Source organism: Botryllus schlosseri, chromosome 11 (assembly GCF_051294905.1).
Source record: "Botryllus schlosseri isolate E-star chromosome 11, Bs_hap1, whole genome shotgun sequence".
NCBI classification, from domain to species: Eukaryota; Metazoa; Chordata; class Ascidiacea; order Stolidobranchia; family Styelidae; genus Botryllus; species Botryllus schlosseri.
Genome location: NC_137246.1, coordinates 7587009 through 7609760, shown reverse-complemented (window position 1 = coordinate 7609760; position 22752 = coordinate 7587009). Strand labels below are relative to the sequence as shown.

At 42.3% G+C, this 22752-nt stretch overlaps 3 protein-coding genes, 1 long non-coding RNA gene and 1 pseudogene across 13 annotated transcripts in view; 2 read left to right on the top strand and 3 right to left on the bottom strand.

The window, feature by feature from the left end:
* The window catches only part of LOC145450005 (peptidyl-prolyl cis-trans isomerase pseudogene), a 430289-nt pseudogene that overhangs the window by 161865 nt on the left and 245672 nt on the right, over positions 1–22752 (top strand). The window lies entirely within an intron of this gene.
* Positions 1–22752, bottom strand: part of LOC145450002 (uncharacterized) — a 245823-nt gene that overhangs the window by 63657 nt on the left and 159414 nt on the right. The gene's annotated exons all lie outside the window — the stretch shown is intronic.
* Positions 1–22752, bottom strand: part of LOC145449997 (uncharacterized) — a 127168-nt gene that overhangs the window by 10448 nt on the left and 93968 nt on the right. The gene's annotated exons all lie outside the window — the stretch shown is intronic.
* Positions 1620–17167, top strand: LOC145450162 (uncharacterized). 6 transcript variants are annotated; one of them, XR_013918440.1, is made up of 3 exons: positions 1620–5660; positions 16711–16753; positions 17050–17137. XR_013918440.1 is itself a non-coding variant. In XM_080328661.1 (3 exons), the coding sequence occupies exons 1-3, from the start codon at positions 5412–5414 to the stop codon at positions 17091–17093; spliced, it is 336 nt and encodes a 111-aa protein (XP_080184787.1). In that variant the 5' UTR covers positions 1620–5411; the 3' UTR covers positions 17094–17167. The 6 variants fall into 6 exon arrangements, 2 of the variants coding, with proteins under 2 accessions (XP_080184787.1, XP_080184786.1); XR_013918441.1 differs by having other exon boundaries at positions 1620–5669; positions 17050–17136; XM_080328661.1 differs by having other exon boundaries at positions 17050–17167.
* Positions 16405–17806, bottom strand: LOC145450164 (uncharacterized). Its single transcript, XR_013918442.1, has 3 exons — positions 17741–17806; positions 16614–17682; positions 16405–16481 (listed from the first exon to the last, which is right to left on the bottom strand). It is a non-coding gene; the product is annotated as an uncharacterized LOC145450164 (long non-coding RNA).

The window sequence follows — 22752 nt, the reverse complement described above, 5'->3', positions numbered from 1 at the left end:
TTACATCATGAATATCGGTAGATCATGTCAGGCGTATTGGGACTGTTAGGACAGTGACATCCTCACTCCACAATTGGGCACAAAATCGATTGGAACGCAAAATTATTTGGAAAATCAAACTGAGAATCTCATGTCATACATTTTCAAATTATAAATTTTTATTCACATCTCCGCGATTTGGGACTATTGTTTCAATAATGATTGATGATCCTATTGACAGCTATATGTCGCATGAAGATACCACAAAAGCTTTGCTTGTGTCCCTTCGCTTCAGTATATAGTGCGTTAGTCTTAAGAAGCGTGAGGAAGCATTGACAACTCACGGTCGTTTCCATTATAACAAACTGAATTAAGGTAAATGTTTGCCACTCGGTGTTATATAGCTGAAGGATCAGAATGATGTGATTTTGTGCAACGGAAAGAAATACATTGAGAATCAGGAATATTCCAAACTCACTGTAATGCTGAGGCTATTCTCAATGTTTAAATTTAATTACTATTCATCTTTATGATTATTATTGTTATAATTTCGTTATGAACAATTACCATTCTGCCAGTGGCGGCTCGTGACAATATCGGGTGGTGGGGCAAGGGCTGCAAGCGACTTTTTATCAAGATGACGTCACAATGGCGTTTTCCAACGTAAACAAGTGACTTAATGATGGTACGGTAACATGAATTTCCCGGCAACAGTGATTTTAACGCATGTGCCACGAGAGGTCCGCCGGTGAGCTGTGACTTGAAGTGTGGTAAGTGCGTAAACGGCGTACGGAACAAAGATTCAACACGGTTCATGTTTGCACTAGACCTGACTAATTATCTCCAGAAATGGAAATGACTATATCTCGACTCGAGAGATAGCGTCGACTAATTATCTCCAGAAATTGAAATGACTATATCTCGACTCGAGAGATAGCGTAAGCCAAATTGGAAAGGTCAACGAGTTCGGACAGGTACGCAATTGTTATCTCATAGATTGGGCCTGTCATATTGAAATCAAAACATCATTCTGAAGAACTAAGAATAGCAGCCTCGGAAATTCGGTCTCGGTACAGCATAGGAGATTTTGTCCTTGAAACTAGAGACTGTAACACGACACATACGACTTTATTACTGTCTATAGCTCTGCTGCGAAATCGCCTTTGGAAAATATATTACCGAATAAATACGTGGATGAAAGCCTTAAACTTAGTACACTGTTACATAGCATCATCGAGAAGTGGCCTCATGGCCCTTTTCGGTATGGTACACTGTCAAAATTAATGCGAACAGACCAACACCGAATTTTGGCTCAAATTTACTGAGGAATAGGCTGATAAAGTGATCAGCTGTTAGCCGCCATCGAAAACGAAATATAGCTATTGCGCTTGACAGGGGAGTAGTAGTATGAGGCCGATGAGCTAACGCCACGTGTCCTGCCACGCCCACTTTCAAATTTAAATATTCCCGCGTATTTTTGTTCAATTTTTTTTTTTTAATTTTTCTGTCTCGAATTTCAGTGGATTATGAGAAGGGTTACTCTCCGAGAATTGAACCGACGACCTCCCGACTCAGATATGAAAACACGCCTTCTCCTGGAATCGAACCGAAAACCTCATGTCTTCTACACCACAACTGTAACCATTACACTACCGCGCTCGCTGAGAAATTCCGTCCGTACTGAACATTTAAGGCCGAATGAAAACGACTCCTCACCCTGACTCGAACCGAGGACCCTACGACTTGTAGAACAGAATCGTAACCATTACACTATCGCGCTCGCTGCCAATCCCTGTCTGTATTGAAGCTTTTAAAAGGCTATCAGCAACTTTCAAGTATAAACATTGAACGAAGCTCGTATACGACTAAGCTATTGCTAGCTTCCTCTAATTACGTTCGTTATTAATGATAAGTGATACATATTTAATTTTACGCAACAACGATTTCGCGACGATTAGCATTCCCATTCGCATTCGCCGATACAGTAGGATTTCAATACCTCGTCTTCATCGAGAATATGTTTGATTTTAATAGGTCTTCTAGAGCCTACACTGTCTCGAAATTAGGCACCGGAAGGCTTTCGCACGCTTCCAATATAAACGCCTATGTAGCGCTATAACAGTATTCCTCATTGACTATATACGCTTCTATGCCGTTTACACGCGAAATAGACAATATATTGCGGTTTGTAAAATTCATCTATTTCAGGCATGAAAAATAAAGTCAAAATATATCATTGATATCTTTGCCCATCATTGCTTCGAGGCCCTTGCTGGAATCCTCCAAGTCGGGTGTTGCTGTTTTGCTGGAATCCTCCGAGTTGGGTGTTGCTGTTTCGAGAAAATCCGTCGCTTTGCTGCCATCCGGCGCAGCGATCGGAGTCCTTGCATTCGATCTGCCCGTTCTGTTTTACGTAGCGTTCGCTGGGTTGAAGTATATACGATACCAGAGGGAGATCGGGATTGTGAACAACTATGCTCGGGGAATAGATGATGAATTCATCGGCCGGATTGATAGGTTGATAATGATCGATCCCATTGCTGCGATAGGTAACGACCAGGCCCCCCTCATGTTTCAGAGTGGCTCGATATTTCTGAATCGCGCCGCATGTTTTCTGTACAACGAGTTGCTCCGATTTCAGTTCAGCACCGTTCGCGGCATCAATTCGCAATTTTGTGATGTCATTAAACACGTATAAATCTTTCCTATAAGGGCCATCTGGCAAAAACGTATCTCCTCGAATAGCTAGACTCATGCTTGGAAAAGAAAAATCAAACATAAGTACAACAGTTCATCATGTCAGCCGCAAACTCCGAATCGCTATCAAATTTCGTCGAGCGCCGTCTTATATTAGGCGTCGCAAAACAGACATCATGAATGAATTGCAGACCTTTACGCTTTATTAGAAAGGGGCACGACGGGTAGAACTTTGCGTGCTCGAACCATGGATCATCGCATGACAACCAACTTTGTAGCATACCGCCGCAAGAGAAACATTTCAAAATATCCTTATATCCCAAATAGAACAACCCACAGTCCGCTAGCTCGGCTCCAGAGGCATTAATATTATCTGGCCAACGCGAAAATGTACTTAGTCTTCGAGCATAGCGAATCATGTTATAAAACACGGGGTCGTTCAATGGTGAGACAGTTATATCTCTATGCATTGCGTAACATTCATATATCTTTTCCCCTCTGCTATTTATCATAGGTTGGTAGTGATCACCGGACCCCGCGCGATTCTCATCTTCAGATATCGCTACCTCTACGCTACGTGAACGTTTAGTACCACTACAAGCGCAATTGAATGTAGCATAATTTGAAGAAGTCGGGCCCCCTACCGCAACGCGAGTAGAGTCGCATTGCTCAATGTTCGACATCCCCAACTAGATTGTTATATTCGCTTTCGCTTAGCGCGTTTTATATAGACATTGAGCGCAATACGTCTATACCACGAATTCATCGAATGATTCGCCCCGCGGTGTTCTATTCTCTAAACTGTAACATTAATGTTCATCAAGTATAAACAGAAGTTATCTTAGGAATAATTCGAAGAAGACACGTAGGGCATATCCGCGCAGACGTATATTTCTCACGGAATTAGAAGGTTAGAGCGTCGGATAAGTAGATATCATCTATTTACGATCGAGCGGATAATTTGAATGTATCGCGACCGCGGGTCATGTCACCATTTAGAACGTTAGCATCGATTTCTTCGAATATGGAAGAATGACACGAATACCATCACGCGCTCTACGCGTGAAACACGCGTGGGCATCGCTATATATAAGAATCGCATAAGCCGAGAATCTATAGGCAAACGGAAACAAATATGTCTGCAATGGAGAAAGTAACCGACTTGACTAGCGAATCTGTGATCCCGATCGGTGATAATCAGTCCGATACATTACCGATCGGAGATTTTGATTCCGATATCGATACCGAATTGATCGATATTACGATCGCGGCTGAAAGGTCTGCCGCGAAAGATTCGAAAATAGGGAGAGTTGGCGCTAGTAATAACGGCGTAATAACCATTACCGATTCTGGGGCCGAGACAGAATGCAATGAGGATGAAGTATCCGTAGTTGTCGATGGTATGATGCTGACACCGAGCGACAATGCCAGACCTCGACCACTTCTCAGAGCATGCGAGCCTAACGTGAAGCGTAAACTCAGCTTCAATAAGGATTCAGACGATAGAAGCATATTACCAATAGGTGATCAGTTTATGTCTCCGCCGATTACAGCTGTGACCCGAGCCCAAAGCCCACCTTACTCGCCGACAATTGCTCCATGGAGAGTTTATTCGGCTCCTATCACCCGCAAACGGCGCCGTATCGCTACCAACATACTGGACGAGGAAAAATTCGATGGGTTGATTTATAACATGAATTATCCTCAACTTACGATCGATAACGGCATACTATTTTTCCGCTCTCTTGAGCAGAATATTGATGAGGTGTTGTTTGTTGATCGTAAACGGAGTCCTAATTTTCTACGTGCCGTATTTATCATCAGCCTTATGGAAGGCTACATGCATAAGAAGTATTTTTCCCTGCACTTTTTCATAGAAGGTAAAAATCACACGGGGAAAGAGGTATTGATCGATCTATTGCTATCCGATGAAATTGCTAATTTCCTAGAACCTTTTCATTCGAATTTAAAGGCGTTCAAATACCATGATGCTTCGAAATCCATTTCTGTGATTCGTAATTGTGGGAATCTGTTTTTCATGAACAAGATGTTGCAGGAGGCTATTATGCACGTTCATCGCAGTCCATTACAGTCTACTTACGGACGCGTAAATCCGTCTTCGTTTTGGCTCGTATCCGAAATACAGAATGGAAGCGATGTCATGCTTAATAGCCTCGGTGGAATGTTTCAATACAGCAGCGTGATTATCCGTTTCGGTAATCAGTCTTATGCGTCGTATTTGCCTGAGATGAGTAAGCATGCTCGCCGTAGAATTATACATGATATATTTTCTCGCACATTCATACCGTCAGATTCGGAATTCGATCATGACGGCTCTTATGTTGATGACGATGTACACGCACGCGAATTGTATAGCAAATTCGATGAGATTAAGCGAGAGTACAATGATTGTTATGACAATTGAATTTGTTTTTCTCAGATTATTATGGAGCCCTTTAGTTGCGGTAAAGATTTAAATATGCTGTTGCAGCAAGAATACGGCGCAGGAGACGCGAGGCGTAGGCGAGATGTCACGACGGCCACCTTCGAAGGTTTGATCGATGAAGATATCAAGAAAGCCGCGACTTGGAGAAAAATGGTCTCACTGGAAGGATACGGGGAATGGCAAAAAGATTTTCTTGTTATTGCAAAAAATGTCCTTAAAGAAATTGATAAATTTGCTCCCAACTCGGAGGAATTGCGTAACTTAGAAAACATTAAATACGTATTCCTTTATGAAGCCTTCAAGTGTAAATTGCGTCTGCGATACGGAATATCTTTATGAATGTATCGTTTATGTATTTTCAGAATATAGCATAAAATATATGGCTCGCCGAAGGCGCTACGAAGAAGATGCCACCTTCATTGTCGACGATTCGCTCGGTTTCGACAATGACGCGACGGAGGTTATTCAATCCCACTACGATGCCATTATCGATTCGCAGTGGGTAAACAGTAGACCCAACCCGAAGAGCGCGAAAGAGGTGATCAATGTGCGTGTCCTTGCTAGAGAAATGAATGATATCCACGCACGCATCGCATCTATATACCCGAGAAGATTTCGACAATTCAAATTGAACTATGATTTTGGCTTCTTGCTGTACAATCGCGAGACGGAAAGATATAGCTATTTTCATCCCCAAGCAAGCCGCGCGGTTTTGAACATCCCAAAAACAATTCTGTCGCGTGAGGACTTTGACCATTTCGTCAGCACGCTCGATTTATCAGCTGCTTACGAGCACGCGAGACAAGCGAGGCCCGATACCAAGTTTTATTGCGTTTGCATACACATATTCAATTTTTCTTGTACGAGATGACACGTGTTTTACTGGGCTGTCCTACATTAACCTCGATATCGAGCGAGGCATTTAAATGTCGTCATATTAGGACGTTTATTAAAGATAAGGATGGTTCACTACTGAACGATTCACTATGCCTTTCCCGTTCCGTATCATTTGCCATTAAGAAAAAACGGGACGAGACGCATGTCTCACAATTGGCATCTCAATTCCAGGCGCGATACAACATGCCTATTAATAACGGCGTGCCCTTTGACGAATTATCTAAAGTTGAGGAATGTTTTAACGTAAGGATACTTATTTATGAGAAGCATGATCATCAACCATCTCTGCTGCGGCAGTCCGAAGCAGACGGGACGCCGGTTCATATACACCTTGAAAATGGACACTATTGTTTAATAACTAAAATTGAAGTTTATTCCGCCACGTTTTGCTGCGAATCGTGTAACTCTTTCTTCGCGAATAGGCGGAATTTGAATCGTCACCGTGCACGTGAATGCAAATTGGCCCAGTCACGGAGATATGCGAGCGGTGTATATCGCCCTAAACTCACCGTTTTCGAACAATTGGAAAGTGCAGGGTTATTTATAGAGAAATCAAAAAGGTTTTTTCCGTATCGCCTCTCGTTCGACTTTGAATCCATGTTAGTGAAAGATGAGCTCAAACCTAACACCGCGAAAGTAGAATTTATCAATAGACATGTACCGGTTTCCGTGTCAATCTCAAACAATGTGACCAATGATACGGTGACGTACATATCCGATGGATGCCCGCAGGCGTTAATAGAGAAAATGGTTTCGGAAATTCATCGCGTACAGGATATAGCCTCTTCGAGAATGCGTGAATCTTTCGCGAGCGAAATAAACCAGCTAAACAATTTGATCGAAGAGCGCAAATCAACCGATCCAACAAACGGGAGATCGTATTTGGATATTCTATCGTATCACTTCGATACTTGGCTCGATCAGATTCCGGTAATCGGTTTCAACTCCTCGCGATATGATTTGGATCTATGCAAGAAATATTTAATCAAAATATTACGAAAAGAAAGTGGCTTCTTTGTTTTGAAAAGGAATAGCTCATATCTAACAATCTCGACGCGCAGATTGAAATTTTTGGATATCTCTCTATTTCTAAGTCCCGGTTACAGTTTGGATGCTTATATGAAGCTATATGGCGACGGCATTAACACGAAATTTTACTTTCCGTACGAATATCTCGATAGCATTGAGCGCCTCGACGAAACGGCTCTACCGAGCCATGACTCGTTTTTCAACGCTCATCGAAATTCGAATATAACGGAAGAGCAATACGCGGAATGTCTCGCAGTCTGGGAGCGAGAGGGTATGACTACATTCCGCGATTTTCTCCGCTATTACAATGAATGCGACGTGGTTGGCTTCTTAACAGCGCTGAATAACAACTTTGAATTTTACAAAAAGCTTGACATTGACATGTTCAAGGGTAATGTAAGTCTACCTAATATCGCGAATCGATTAATGTATCGCGATTGTTGCGACATCACTCTAATAAATAAGGCTAATGCCGACCTTCATGAAACGATCCTGAACAATTTGATCGGCGGGCTTTCGTTAATTTCTACGAGATTTGCCATGTCGGATGAAACAAAAATACGCCTTCTTCGTTACGGGGATAGCGCTAAAACCGTTAAGAAAGTGATAGGATACGACAGCAATGCCTTGTACCTAATGTGCATAGGCCAAAGCATGCCGACTGGTTACCCTATCAGATGGCTTTATGACGAGGAGAAGAAAAAATTTCATAAAAAGCGCGTTTGGCCTACTCACGCAGAGTACGAATGGTTGGAATACGAAAGTCACGTTCGCGGCATCACCGTACGCCACGCTTGGAACGGTAGTCAAGTGAAAATTGGAAATAAAGCCCTATTTGTGGACGGTAGCGCCGGTAAACTCATCTTCCAGTACGATGGTTGCTATTACCACGCCTGCGAGAGGTGCGGATATAGCGAGAATACCGAAAGACGCGAACTTACCGAGCAGAATACGGAATATTTTGAAAAACTCGGATATACCGTCATTCGAATGAAGGAATGCGTTTGGATGAATATGAAACAAGACCCTGAAATCGCGCAATTTGCCTCGCGGCTATCACGCAACGTCACGAAAGCCTACTATCTCACTGAGCGGCAATTACTCGATCGCACGGTTAGCGGGGAATTTTTCGGCGCAATCGAGTGTGACATACATTGCCCCGAGCATTTGAAATCGAAATTCGAAGAGTTACCGCCGTTTTTTAAGCATATGGAAGTAAACGAGTGTGATATCGGTGACCACATGCGACTTTACGCCGAGCAGAATAATATTAAGTTCCCCAAAAAATTTCTCGGATCTAGTTTTTTCGCGAAAAACCAGTTATTTAATAGCGATTTGCTTCAATGGTACCTTCAACACGGCATGGTCGTTACGCGCATATTTCAGGCAGTTGAATATGTAAGAAAACGCGTGTTTTTGCCCTTTGTTGATAGGGTTTCGACAGAGCGACGCAAGGGAGATGTCCTCCCGAAAGATCACGCGCGCGAAATGGAAGCCCTAACTTGGAAAAATATTGGTAACAGTGGATTTGGAAGGACCATTCAAAATCCTACCAAATACAGGGAACACGAATACATTACGTTCGAGGAGCTACCCTCTTGCATTGAAAAAAAATTTTTTTTGGACGCCGATGTCATTGATCAAACGGGCGACGGCTTACTCGAGGTAGCATCTCGGCCGCTTTCTATTCGTCATGAACATCCCATCATTGTAGGATTCACAATTTTCTGCAATGCAAAAAAGCATATGTTGGAGTTCATATATGACTGTCTGTATGAGTATCTGGACGATAGCGATTGGGCTTTCCTCGAAACAGATACTGATTCGGCGTACATAAGCATAAGCGCCGATTCGATCTATTCATTAATTAAGCCTTCAATGAAAAAATTTTTTTTCGAAAATCACGACAAGTGGTTCGTGGCGCACACTTGCGCAGAGCATAAACACGAATGCGAGAGGGATCCAGTCGGCTTTAAAACCGAGAGATCTTGCTGCATCGAGGCGCGTAATTACTCGAGACGTGAACCCGGCCTATTCAAAGAGGAATGGAGCGGAAGTGCGTTCGTCGGCTTGAATTCCAAGACCTATTATTGCAAAGGCGATACCGATAAGTACAGCTCGAAAGGGCTTCAAAAAACGGCAAACAAAACTTTCAAAGATTTCGCCGGCGTTCTTCAAAATAGATCAATTACTGGAGGCGTCAACAGCGGCTTCCGTTGCTACGGAGCTAACATGTTTACGTATCGCCAATATAGAACCGCATTGAGTTATGGTTATTATAAAAGGATTGTACTTCATTATGGAATTCATACTTTGCCTTTATCACTGTAATAAATGGATCGAATACGTACATTACACGCTCCGTTTCGAATGATTGTAGCCGGACCAAGCTGCAGCGGCAAGAGTTATTTTACTTATGAGCTTGTTAAGAATGCGAAAAGAATGATAAGGCCGATCCCTGAGAGAATCGTTTGGCTTTATAATAATTATCAACCGTTATACGAGAAAATGAAAGATGTAGAATTTTCGCGCGGCCTGTCGGAGCTGAAAAAATTACAAAACGGAAATAGGCACATTTTATTGGTGATTGATGACATGATGACCGAGGCTAAAGAAGCGAGAGATCTGTTCACTCGATACAGCCATCACGCAAAGATCAGTGTAATTTTTATCACGCAAAACTTATATTATAGAGGCCAGGGCTTCCGTGATATGACTCTAAGCGCTAGCTATATTGTCATATTCAAAAATCCACGAGATGCCAGTCAAATTAGCTTCTTGTCGCGCCAAATGTTCCCGGAAAAAGCCGGATTTCTTACAGAAGCCTATAAAAAGGCAACTCGCAGGGCTTACTCTTATATACTAGTCGATCTGACGCAGGAGACTGAAGATAATTATCGATTACGCAGCAAAATATTCCCGCATCAGAAGTTGACGGTGTATCAACAATAAATACCGGTCACATAACGTATTTCGCGCATTCAACATGACAAAGAGAGGAAGCAGCATATCTCGAAAACGATTAAGTGATTATCACGTTAAATTGAAACTTTTGAAAAAGGCCAAAGGCAAACAGCGAAAAGAACTATTATCGAACAATCAATTTTTAAGTTGCGTGTGCCAGTGCATTCATAATTTAGCTAGCGGAACGGTACGGATCTCTGCGGCGAGAAAATCGAATTTGAGAAAACATAAATCACATATTAGGACTCTTTTGGCTCAGAAAACCCGCAGAGGTCAACGAAGGGTTCTTCAAAAGGGAGGATTTCTCTCGGGTAAAATGATATACAATCGCAACTGAAACTTTTTCTCTAACTAGTCTCTTTTAGCTATATTAGGCGCCGCGATACCCGTCATCGGTAGTCTGTTGGGTAAACTTTTCGGAAAGAATGCATGAGCTGCAATTCCCCGTATTTCGCAGTAAAGACGATTGGGAGAAAAAATTTGATAAGCATATAGCGAAAATTAAGAGCTCCCAGTTGAAACCTTCAGAGAAATTAGCTCTGTATAGGCACGGTATTGCTCAATTGAGAAACTTGAGAAAAGACGAAGACGGAGCGACCGCCCTTCCCGCCGCCCGCGCACACGTGGGGATCGCGATCCCCACGGCGAAAGAAAGGCGCCCGCAAAAACGCCCGCAAAAGATTGTGAAATCCAGTCAAATTCCACAACCTTCGTTTCCCTGGCTTTATAAGAGGCAGCGTAAGCCAAATCCCAGAGTTTACGGTGAAGAATGGATCGCGTAGACTACTTTGACCCAAAGCAGCCCAACTCTTATAGGGGAGCTTATTTACAGAAGCAGAAAGAATGGCTCAAAGCAGAAGATACATATACCCTACATTTTCCGTTATGCAAGAAATTCAAGCGCGAGCGTGTAATCGTATCAGGAATGAATGCGCAATTCCAGAGCGATTTGATGGATCTACAATCAATATCAAAGTACAATCGCGGTTTTCGTTTTGTGGTCGTTGTTATTGATGTGCTAAGTAAATACGCTTGGATGATTGCAATAAAAAATAAAACCGGATCTAGTATGATTTCCGCCTTCGATAAAGTATTCCGCGAGCGCGTGCCGCTGGTGTTGCAAACCGATCAAGGTAGCGAATATACTAATCGCGATTTCCAGAACTACTTGCGAAAAAACAAAGTTAGGTATTTCTATACAAAGAGCGAATTAAAGTCGTCCGTTATTGAGCGGTTTATTCGTACTGCGAAAGCAATTATGTACCGATTTTTCACTAAAAATAGCACGAGAAATTACATTGATACCCTCGACGACTTTGCCTACTCATATAACGCAACATGGCATCGCAGTATTGGTATGAGTCCGAAACAAGTGAATTCATCTAATCAGGAATCGGTTTGGAGAATACTTTACGGATTTCAAGAGGCTAAACAGCCCGACCTTAGCGTAGGTCAAGCCGTTCGTATATCAAAAATTCGGAATCTATTCGAAAAAAGCAGCCTACCGAACTGGCAGCGTGAAATTTTCTATATTTCGCAAGCCCTGAAAGGCGACCCGCCCATGTATCGTATACGAGATTACGCAGATGAAGTGATCGATGGTCGATTCTATAGAGAGGAGTTACAGCCTGTGATCGAGCCTCAAAATTGGCGCGTTGAGAAGATTATAAGAAGGCGTAAACGCTCGGGGCGTGAACAGTATTTAGTACGCTGGCTGGGATATGGAAGTGAATTTGACTCCTGGATCGACAAGAAGGATTTCGTCTAGTCGAAACATCTACCAGTTTATAGCGCAATTAGTTATTATACTAATAATCGTATCGTTCTCGCTATACAATCTCACCATCGCGAACGGAAACAAAGAACTTTGGATATCTCTCTTATCATCTTGTGTCGGCTATATGCTACCGAACCCTAAACTCAAAATATGAGCTACGTAACGCTATTTTCGAACGCATCGATGGACAAATTTCCCGATAACACAACGGGAAGCTATAGGATTGAATTAGAGGTGCCGAAAGACGTAGAAAATATGGAATGTGCTTTGGTTCAAATAGCCTTCCCCACGGACTATCAAAAACAATACAGGGTTGCGAATAGGAATTATTGGATTACTACAGAACAGAGATCTAGAAAATTTCATTTCAAACTTGGACTATACAGCTCGTTATATGAGCTTTTCAAGTCGCTTGAAAGAGACAATCCAGATGTAAAAGTATCGTGCTATCCCGAAAATCGCAGTATGTCAATATCCGTACCGCATAAAGATGTCACCGATAAATGGCGACCCAAGACTGACGTAACGCATAATACCTCTCTATTACACGGATAACTATACGGCTCCCTGCTTCTTAGGGAATCGAGCGCGGAGTTAATAGCGTTTCGTTTCCCGAATAGTAACTGCACACTTTCAAATTATTTCTTCACGAACGGAAGAATTCATCTGAACTTTCGGATGCGACATGACCCGACAATCGATTTCGTTTACGTTCACTGCAATATTATTGAGCCGCAAGAAGATAGCGGTAGGCTTTTACCGTTGCTACGTGTCGTTCCAGTGGACGATCGTAAATCATTTTCGAAATCTTATACGAAGCCATACTATTTCGCGCTCAATATAAATAGGCTAGAACGTATCGAAATATTGCTACTTGATCGGAATGGTGAGAAAATACCCTTTCGAAGTTCGCCTTCGACTGTCGTATTGCATTTTCGTAGACGCGGAGTGCCATTATGAAATACATTCATCTTACATCACACGAGTCTGATTTCACTATCGAACTAGCGAAACCTATAGAATACGGAGAATATGAGATCGGACTCGCCGAATTCTCATTTAAAAACAACATCCAGCCCGCGTTCCCGCCCTATAGCGGATTATTATGGAGTATCAATGACGCAGAAGGCGACAACAATTTTTATTATTTCCCGTCTGGCAACTATTACGATAGAATAAGTTTAATGGAACGTATCAATCACGAGCAAAAGAAAGCGCGGTTTATTTGGGTAGACGGTTCCGCCCCAGTCTTGATAACAGGACCATTCAAGGATGTGAGCGACCCAACACTTTTCACGAGAAATAATAATCCCGTTCTCGCGTGCGGCGGGCTCGTACCGATACAGTTAGATGGTAGAATACATAGACAAAGAAGATTTTTTTAAAGCAGAGCCCGTGCCCGTGACGAATGTATTAGTTTATACGGATATCATCAGACCACAGATCGTAGGCGACACCACTGCACCGCTGCTACGCAATATCCGCGTTACAGCGAAAATAGATGAATATCAGCATATGTTATTCAAGAAAATATATTTCTTCCCCTTAAACACGCAGCGTGTTATTCAACTACGCCTCATTATTCGTGACGATACGGGTGAGACTATAAAGTTAGGAGGCGCGCCTATTCATCTCACACTTGCCCTCAGGCACCATGAAGAGTCATTATTGCTGTGACCGTGAGGCGTACAGAAATTATTATCACAACCAGAGCGGGGGAAATCTAAATTTTTTTCGCGGTAAAGTCCAGAGAGGTCACGGGCTTGGGAGCTTATTCCGATCTTTTGGGAAAAGCGTTATGCCTCTTATTTCGAGAGGCGCTAAATCTCTCGAGAAACGCTTGTTACACACAGGAGCACAGGTAGCATCTGATGTTCTCAACGGACGGGATGCTCGCGATAGTCTTAAAATACGCGGCAAAGAGGCCGCTGGAAACGCTCTTGATAACTTACTTGGAAAAAGAAAAATGCCGAAACGTGCCCGTAAAATTGCGAGAAAAAGGCGCCGTAAAGATATTTTCGATTAAATATATATTACAGTCGGACGATTATCATTACTTAGTAAAGACGTGACGGATGGCGGACTTAATTCATGCTCTTTCACCCGATGGGACCCACCCCTCCCTCGACCTGTTTCATATCCCGCCAACACAGACAAGTGTCGAACGGAAGAGAATTATCAAAATAGCGCCTATATCGAATAACGCTTCCGTAATAACATTCCGCTTCCAGGGGTCCGACAGCTTTATCGACTTGAGCGAAAGTTATTTCTTATTTCATTTGCAATTGAAGAAAGGTAACGACGCGATAGGTGCTCAGGAGGATGTCGGCGTTATGAACAATATATTAGATTCGCTGATTTCTCAACTACAAATCAAAGTTGGCGACGAGCACCTCCGACAAGACGTAAAAGTCCAAGCTTATTCATCCTATCTGCATAGCTTATTCGCTCCGCATGACGTTCAAAATTCTACATTAAAAGCCCAAGGCTTTTTCAAGGATACTCCGGGACAAATGGATACGATTGGTGGTACTGCGGCTTCCGCTAATAAAGGTTATTTTGCTAGGAGTAAAGCTTACAAAGCGGGTAACGTGGTCGAAATACGCGCTAAAATCCATCACGGACTATGCCTGCAAGATCGGTATCTTTTATACGACGTGCCGCTCGAGTTTGAATTGACATTAAATCCGAAGAGTTTTTTTTTAATGGGCGATGCTGCAGGTCAATTCGCTCTAGCGAAAAAGGAATTACAGTTGTGCTGCGTTCGAGTCAGCGAGGACGTAAAGAGCTCCATGATGATTAATGCGCAGGCGAAATATCCGTTCATTGACACTAGACTGATAACGCGGACATTCGCGGCAACAACGACTCAAATAGATATCGGTAATCTATATAGCGGAACTCTACCGAGTCGCTTAATAATCGGCATGGTAGCCACGAAAGCCTTCCAGGGCGATGTCACTAAAAACCCCTACAATTTCATACACGATAATATGCAGCGAGTCGAGCTGAAACTGAATGGGTTTCTGATGCCAGAAGGTGGCTACGAGCTAGATTTTAACAAGCTTCATTTCATGGAAGCCTACCATAACTTGATACAAAATGTTGGTGCAATGGAGCGAAACCGTGGCGTTATAACCCCCGCAGAGTTCGCCGCCGGTTACTGCCTCCTAGTATATAATTTACGACCCGATGATTTGGATGAGTGCTTCGACTTACAAAAAAGCGGCACAATCAGTTTACGGATTACATTTCCAGCTGCAGGCTTAGCAGCTGAAACGACGTTGCTCTGTTTCATGGAATTTCAAAAGCTATTACAAATCAGCAGTACGCGTAAAGTTACGGTAATATGAACGAAGATGAAATCGATGAAATATTGTGGTGTTGCGACGCGACGAAAAATATATTCCTCGGCACCTTTCCCATAGATCAACTACCGAAAAAGCCCGATTCGCCCTACGCTATTGTGATTAATTATGACGAGGCAAAAAAGAAAGGCTCTCATTGGGTATGCATTTATGCAGATAACGATGGAACACATTTTCACGATAGCTTCGGCTTGATGCCTTTGAAATATGAGATACCGTGCTTTATTGAACCGGATAATTATACTTGCACCATAAAAAGGTTACAACACGAACGCAGCAGCGCGTGTGGTATGTATTCGATTAGCTTTTTGATATGCCGAGCGCGTGGCTGGACTACTGAACGTTATTTAAATTGCTTCGGGGAAGATTATCGCATGAATGACACGATTGTACGCCGCTTCGTTACAGAATTGAAGCAACAGTATGGTTTAGAATGAAATCGCATACTATGTATTCGCGAATTTATGCGTCGTACATTTGAAAATAAACATGTATCAAATCGAGAGTTTCGAGTAATTCCCGAACGTATCGCGAACTGAAGATTATGCGAATTTAGATAGCGCCTTAACGCCGAGAAGATATTAGCTACTCACAAACTAAGAGATGTAACTAGGACGGCGATCATCGAATACTTCTAGAAGTAAACGATTTCGAAAAGTATTACTTTCATGCAACATCGCGGCGCAGTATGATACTATTGCGTATCGAGTAGTAGCGTTTATAACTCCGTAGGTAAACAGACATTCCGCTTCACTAATTTCTACTTTTCAAATGGTTCATTTTAGAATCATCGTTGCTGTTCGTAGGCGCCGAAAAGGTTCGAATTTGAATCAAGCTTAGCGCCTTGTCACGATCTCGAATTAATATAATTTCACCGTTTGAAAAGTAAATTCAGGAATGCTGCGCATAATACCGCGCTAAAGCATGCGATACGTGTATATAATTCGTGATTCTGAAGCGTACAAAGTAGTTTTCGTTTATGTCAACTTGATAGCGTCGCGGCTATTCATAACGTAGCTTATATTATTAGTTACTATCCCGGAGATGAGCTGATAATCACCTAAAGCTATTCTATTTTTCAAAATCAATAATCTTGAAGTATTGGAAAGTAGGATGTAGCATTCCTAGCAACAATTTTGTAAAAGACCGCGCTTTATGCATTTTAAAATCATCGGCGCGATTCGTAAGCAAAAGTCACAAATTCGAAGTCACGCCTAGTTCCACACAATCATATATGGATATGTAATACGCGTACCTCACTTTCGTCGCGAGCGGATTCGACGGAGTGAATAATCTTGAATGTTATAATCCCATCATATCGACTCTGTAATGTTAAAAATGTGAATAAACTACCAAATCCGCGGAATTGTGCTATTTATCACGTATCTAAGAGTACCTAATTTCATATTTTCCGTTGAATAGTACACGACAGTTCTAAAAATAGAAGAAAACGAACCTTGCTATTCCCATATATCGCTGTTTCATGGAGCCGATGTACGTGAATGAGATGCCTTTTCTACGAAGCTTGCTATTCCCATATCTTCTGTTTCAAGGAGCAGCCGTGCGCGAATGAAATGCCTTTTCCACAGAAACTCTGTAAGTGAATCTTGCTTTAATATCGAGGTTAAATCAAAATATATAGGCCTAAGCACTAAGCTCGATAGAGATAGTTATGTTTCGATTTTCTAAGGCGTCGTCCTCAACGCGGGACTAGAACTATCCTCTTCATTTCTTCTCCGATAGTTGAAGCTGTAAAACATAGATGAACAAGTCAGTATATCTTCGGGTATGTCATTGTTATACCTTATGTAAGAACTCGTAATTTCTTATTGCCTAGGTAGCATATATACCGCTCGATTACCTGAACAACTAACGTAGCTCCCGATTTTCAGATTCCGCCGTTAGCGCAGCGACAGTTGCTGCTCCCGAAAATTGAATATCAGCATCATGCCGAAGCGTCGATCTTTGAACGACGTACGCGAATGAAATCCCCTTTGCACGAAAGATCTGTAAGTGGATGTTGCTTTAATGTCACGGTTAATATATCGACATAAAGCGCTCATTTATATAGATATAGTTATGTTTCGGTTCTAAGTTGCTGTCCTCGAAGCGGGATAGAAAGATCCTCTTCATTTCTTCTCCATAATTTGTATCTGTAAATATAGATTCACAAGTCGCTATATCTCCGGATATGTCATTATGATAGCGTATGTAAGAATGCTTAATTCCTAACGTCTAGGTAGCATATATATATAGCGATCGGCTACCTGACCGTCGAAAACTATCGAGCCCGTGAATTTCAGATTCTCCCGCTATCAGAGCGACAGTCCCTAATTGGATATTAGCATCATATCGATTGATATTCGGTAGAGCCGCAAAGTGTCATAAAAAGAGCTAACCGAAGCGTATTTATCTATAAATACGTAATAATACTTACCTTGACAATATCCCCGTTACCTGAGCCGAAATATATCTCCGCCTCCGAGCTATTCCATATTGCGCTAATATCATATAACTTACATAACCTTAGCGATAGGAATTTAAATCATTTACGCGTAGGCACGCTAATTTCAAATTCGTTACCTATCCAGCGTGGCTGCGGCGCTCGCGACACTCTGCTAACCTTCGTAATGCGTAACTGAAAAGCGCTCCGCGTAGCGCGGTGCGGAAAGATTTTAGTAATGAGCGTCTTGCAGGGATGCTCTGCAAATATGACGACAGTATGCTGGATACGGCGGACATGTGGGACTGTGTCCAGGCAGATTATAAGCCCTACGGTTTGAAGAAAAAAGATAGAGCTAATGATCGCGAGTTCATGAAGCAGAGATACAAACGTAACACAAACGCAATTTTAAGATGTCGAGCCACTATGCTCGAGCAAGGGATTGCAGAAACTCGCGAAGATGGAGCCGGCGAGGCAAGTGCGAACCTGCAAATGGAGGACGCGAGTGAGGTTCCGGCTATCATTCGTGAAGATAGCGGGATGAAGGTCGAGAGGCCTGAAGCCGAGGAGTCGAGCACCGGCGTAGCGGATTTTTCTGCTGCGATAAAATCAGAACCTCAATCCTCAAGCGCCGGCGTAGCGAATTTTTCTGGCGTGAGGATAAAAACAGAACCTCCATCGGATGATGCATCACTGCCGGCCTTTATAGAGGATTATGCCTCGCGCAGATCGTCTGAAAGGGCTGCGGAAATTAGTCCAGTCGTGTACAACCAAGTCGGTGGGCTCGAGGTCTTCTTGAGGCCGGACATTACGTCGGAGCCATTTAGCGCCTCCGATGAGAAACACTATAAGAAGCACTATCATGTCGATATCCCGGAAAATATATGGTGACAATAACAAATGTGTTTTCAATGCTTGTGCCTTATTAGACAACCTTTTTTTAAAAGCTTCAATACAGACAGGCATTGGCAGCGCAGACGCAAAGCGAAAACACAGAAGAGAATTCGATTTTCGCAGAGACTTCGGTATATATGGGCATTTACCAGCGAAAGGACAAGAAGAATACGATTTTCGCTGTGATTTCGGTATATATAGATTGGTTGTGGGTCTATAAATAGTAAAGAATTGGTATTGAACAGAATTTTGGGTGGGGCAATGCCCCAGTTGCCCTATAGGACGATCCGCCACTGCATTCTGCAGTAATTAATTCAACCATCCAAATTATCCTATTCCGTGTCACGGTTCTGTTCTACAAGTCGTAGGGTCCTCGGTTCGAGTCAGGGTGAGGAGTCGTTTTCATTCGGCCTTAAATGTTCAGTACGGACGGAATTTCTCAGCGAGCGCGGTAGTGTAATGGTTACAGTTGTGGTGTATAAGACATGAGGTTATCGGTTCGATTCCAGGAGAAGGCGTGTTTTCATATCTGAGTCGGGAGGTCCTCGGTTCAATTCTCGGAGAGTAACCCTTCTCATAATCCACTGAAATTCGAGACAGAAAAATTAAAAAAAAAAATTGAACAAAAATACGCGGGAATATTTAAATTTGAAAGTGGGCGTGGCAGGACACGTTAGCTCATTGGCTGCCTATAATCTGCCTCATACTACTACTCAGGGGGTTGTAAGCAAATGGCTTGAAGGCCACAATTTCACGGTGAAATTGACATTGGAGAATATAATATCAAAGTAAATATTTGAATGCAAACTGAGAATGATATCATCATCTCAGTTAACGTTATCGCAGATACACAGGCTTTTGCGTGAAATCCGCAATGCGTTGTAGGCTAAAGTGTCAGATCGGAGCACATCTCTACCATACTCGACCATGATAACGAAATTACTGCCCTAATCATTGAGTGTCAACCTTGAGATTTGGCACTGCGTTCGATACTAAAATCAAGACATACCGTGCAAAAGCTTATGACGGATCTAGGTAAGGAGCATCGTTAAAATCAATAAAGATCAATACCGGCTTTGCGTATAATCTATTAGCGATAAATGACGAGTCAGCTCTCACTCGAATTAGGAAACGAAATTACCACTAACACAGTTCAGTGACAAACTTAAAACTTGGCACAGCGTTCGATACGAACATTAAGACTTACCGTGCCAAATGTCACAGCCGATCTCAGTATTGAACATCGTCAAAATCAATGGATACCAATACCGGCTTTTGAGTAAAATATGTTTGCGATACATGACGGATCAGCACACACTCAACTTCGGAAACGGAATTACTACCCTAAACTTCAAGTAGAAACCCTGAAACTTGGGGCAGTGTTAAATACCACCCTCACGACATGACATACCAAGTTTCAAGAGTTTTCATGGTGTGAAACACCATCAAAATCGACCTATACCAGCAAAGGTCGACTAAACGCATATGACGGTAACCGAGTTCAGCTATAGATACGATTGTTACATCACACCTTAGGGGCACAGAGCTATTGTGCCCCGGTTGCTCGGTAATTTTATGAATAGGAGAGAGTAAATCACCGTTTCTTTACTGTGCGTGGCTTTGAGAGAATATAGACAGTGAAAGCTTGTTATGAGCGCTACCGGGGCATGCCCCGGCTAGGTATTCGCAAAGCGAAAACACAGAAGAGAATTCGATTTTCGCAGAGACTTCGGTATATATGGGCATTTACCAGCGAAAGGACAAGAAGAATACGATTTTCGCTGTGATTTCGGTATATATAGATTGGTTGTGGGTCTATAAATAGTAAAGAATTGGTATTGAACAGAATTTTGGGTGGGGCAATGCCCCAGTTGCCCTATAGGACGATCCGCCACTGCATTCTGCAGTAATTAATTCAACCATCCAAATTATCCTATTCCGTGTCTCAAACTGACACAATCCGCAAGTTAAAGACCAGATACGATGCATCACTTCAATGACTAAAGGGAGTTATCTGCGGGCTAGAGAAAGAGAGATTTGTTTATTTTGTCAAGCACAAAGTATACAGGACGCGATGATGCTGAATCGCTAGGTTCTTGTTTCTGGATATTTTTATCCCTAATACTTCTCCGTAGTTGTGTTTGAGTGCGGTAATATTTATGTTTCACAGTCCATTTATCGAGTTTGTAGGTCTGCATAATCATCGAGTTCACAGTGACGCGGGCATCACTCAAACAACCAAAACGCATTCATACTTGATCATTAAGGTAGTCTGTATAGTAACTGAACACCTGCAAATTTCATACCATCCCGTTGCAATAATCGCGTCACTATTGGATTCCAGATAATTTCTCAAAAATCATAGTGAACATATATGTAGTCAAAAAGAAGTAAATTAATACAATCCCTATGTCCTGTACGTCACGTGAAATGCGATACAGACGGCCTACTTGCGACCAGACATGGGGTAATCGCGATTAGTAATCGTAATCGATTACGACGATTACAGCATTTTGAAGTAATCGTAATCGCAATCGATTACATTCGAAAAAAATCCGAAGTAATCGTAATCGTAATCGACTACTTTCCATATCTAATCGATTTTTTTTGTGTGAAAGAACGATTACTTTTTGTTCGTACAAGGACTATGACATAAACTGAATATTCGTGAACAAGAATAAGATAATATACCACGTTAGCGATAGCACAACATAAACTGAATATTCGTGAACAAGAATAAGATAATATACCACGTTAGCGATAGCACAAAGTCTGTTTTCAAATGCCACTGACTCATATAACGTCAGAAGTATTAGCTCCGCTCGTCATTGCGTAAGAAGCATCCACACATAGTAAACAGACATGCGATGGCCATTGTAGTGTGATTGTAAGAACACCTCCCGTGGTGTATATCAGGTTATCAATACACTACAGAAGCCGCTACCTCGCAGCAGGATATTGTTCACCACTCTGCCTATAGTTTCAAATAGTAACTTATGTATTTATTTTGGGTTGTGCTTAGTTAAACGCAGTTTACCATTGCTGCTTGGCGAGCAGGAGGCCTACGTACGCACGTACACCTGACGAAGATTCGGAATTTTGTACTCGTCGAATAAAACATTGCAGTTTCCACAACGAAGCATTACAAATAAACAGCTGCTGATATATATCATAACCGAGCCGTGCTTAGCCGTTTCTCGTAACAGCAGCTCGCTGTGTATGTATAAAGTTGAAGGCAGAATTTTTATGTTAACTATAACTTATTCTCATATAACTACTTGAAACGGGCGTCAATCGTTATTTCACAGTTCGTTACTTAGCATTTGGACCTGCCGCCATAACCATCCGCTTATATAGCATGACATGTTAGCGTGGGTTGTAGCTAGAATCAGCAATTCAGCCAAAACAGCAATTCCCCTGTCCAACCGTTGGTTAATTTTCAAAACTGAATTTCGTTAATAATATTGGTAATTGCATTATATTACTATTCATTTATAACCTCTCTGAGCCCCGAGTGTCAGATTTACCTGTAAAGCTAGGGCACGTAATTCATATTCATAGTATCTGGTATGTTGTTATAATTACTGTGTGTTGTTAATTCGCGACCTCCAGTCCGTTGCATAATCTAAAGATATCGTACTCGCCCAATCGTAGCAGACTAAAAGAATATCTTTTGTGAGACGCACACTTAATTTGTCACGGCTTTATTCCTTTGTGGATGCGCCGGGTGACATTTGCATTGTGGGCCCAGATTGGAAGGACAGGAGTTATTAGTCACGCCCACCAAGCGCGGCTATTGACAATGGACGAATACCCTAAGTTTCGGCCAAGGTATTTCTTTGGTATCCCATCCCGTGGAGTTGCGTGTTGGCCGAAACTGCATATGTCTTTTGGTTTGTTGTGGGATCGTGACGCGGTAATGACCGGCTCCGAAATGCCTGTTCCCATAAAATATAACCTATGTATGTTTTTTCTTGAGGGAAAGAGGTATGCATTTCAAACCCAGCTATCTATACTGGAGCAGGGGTCACCAACTGTTTTGAAACAAAAAGCTACTTCTTGTGTAGTGTGTACTGATAATTGCGACGACCGACGGGTTACCACGTACTTCCGTCGTTTATCGATGTTCAGTTGGATTTCTTCACTTAGAGTAAGACAATCAGAGCACTGGGCCGGGTTTCCGCCTCTTACCAAGAAAAAAAACGCTCACTCGCAGGGACTCACACCAGCTGCTCCAAGCTCAGTTGCGTTGCTGCAG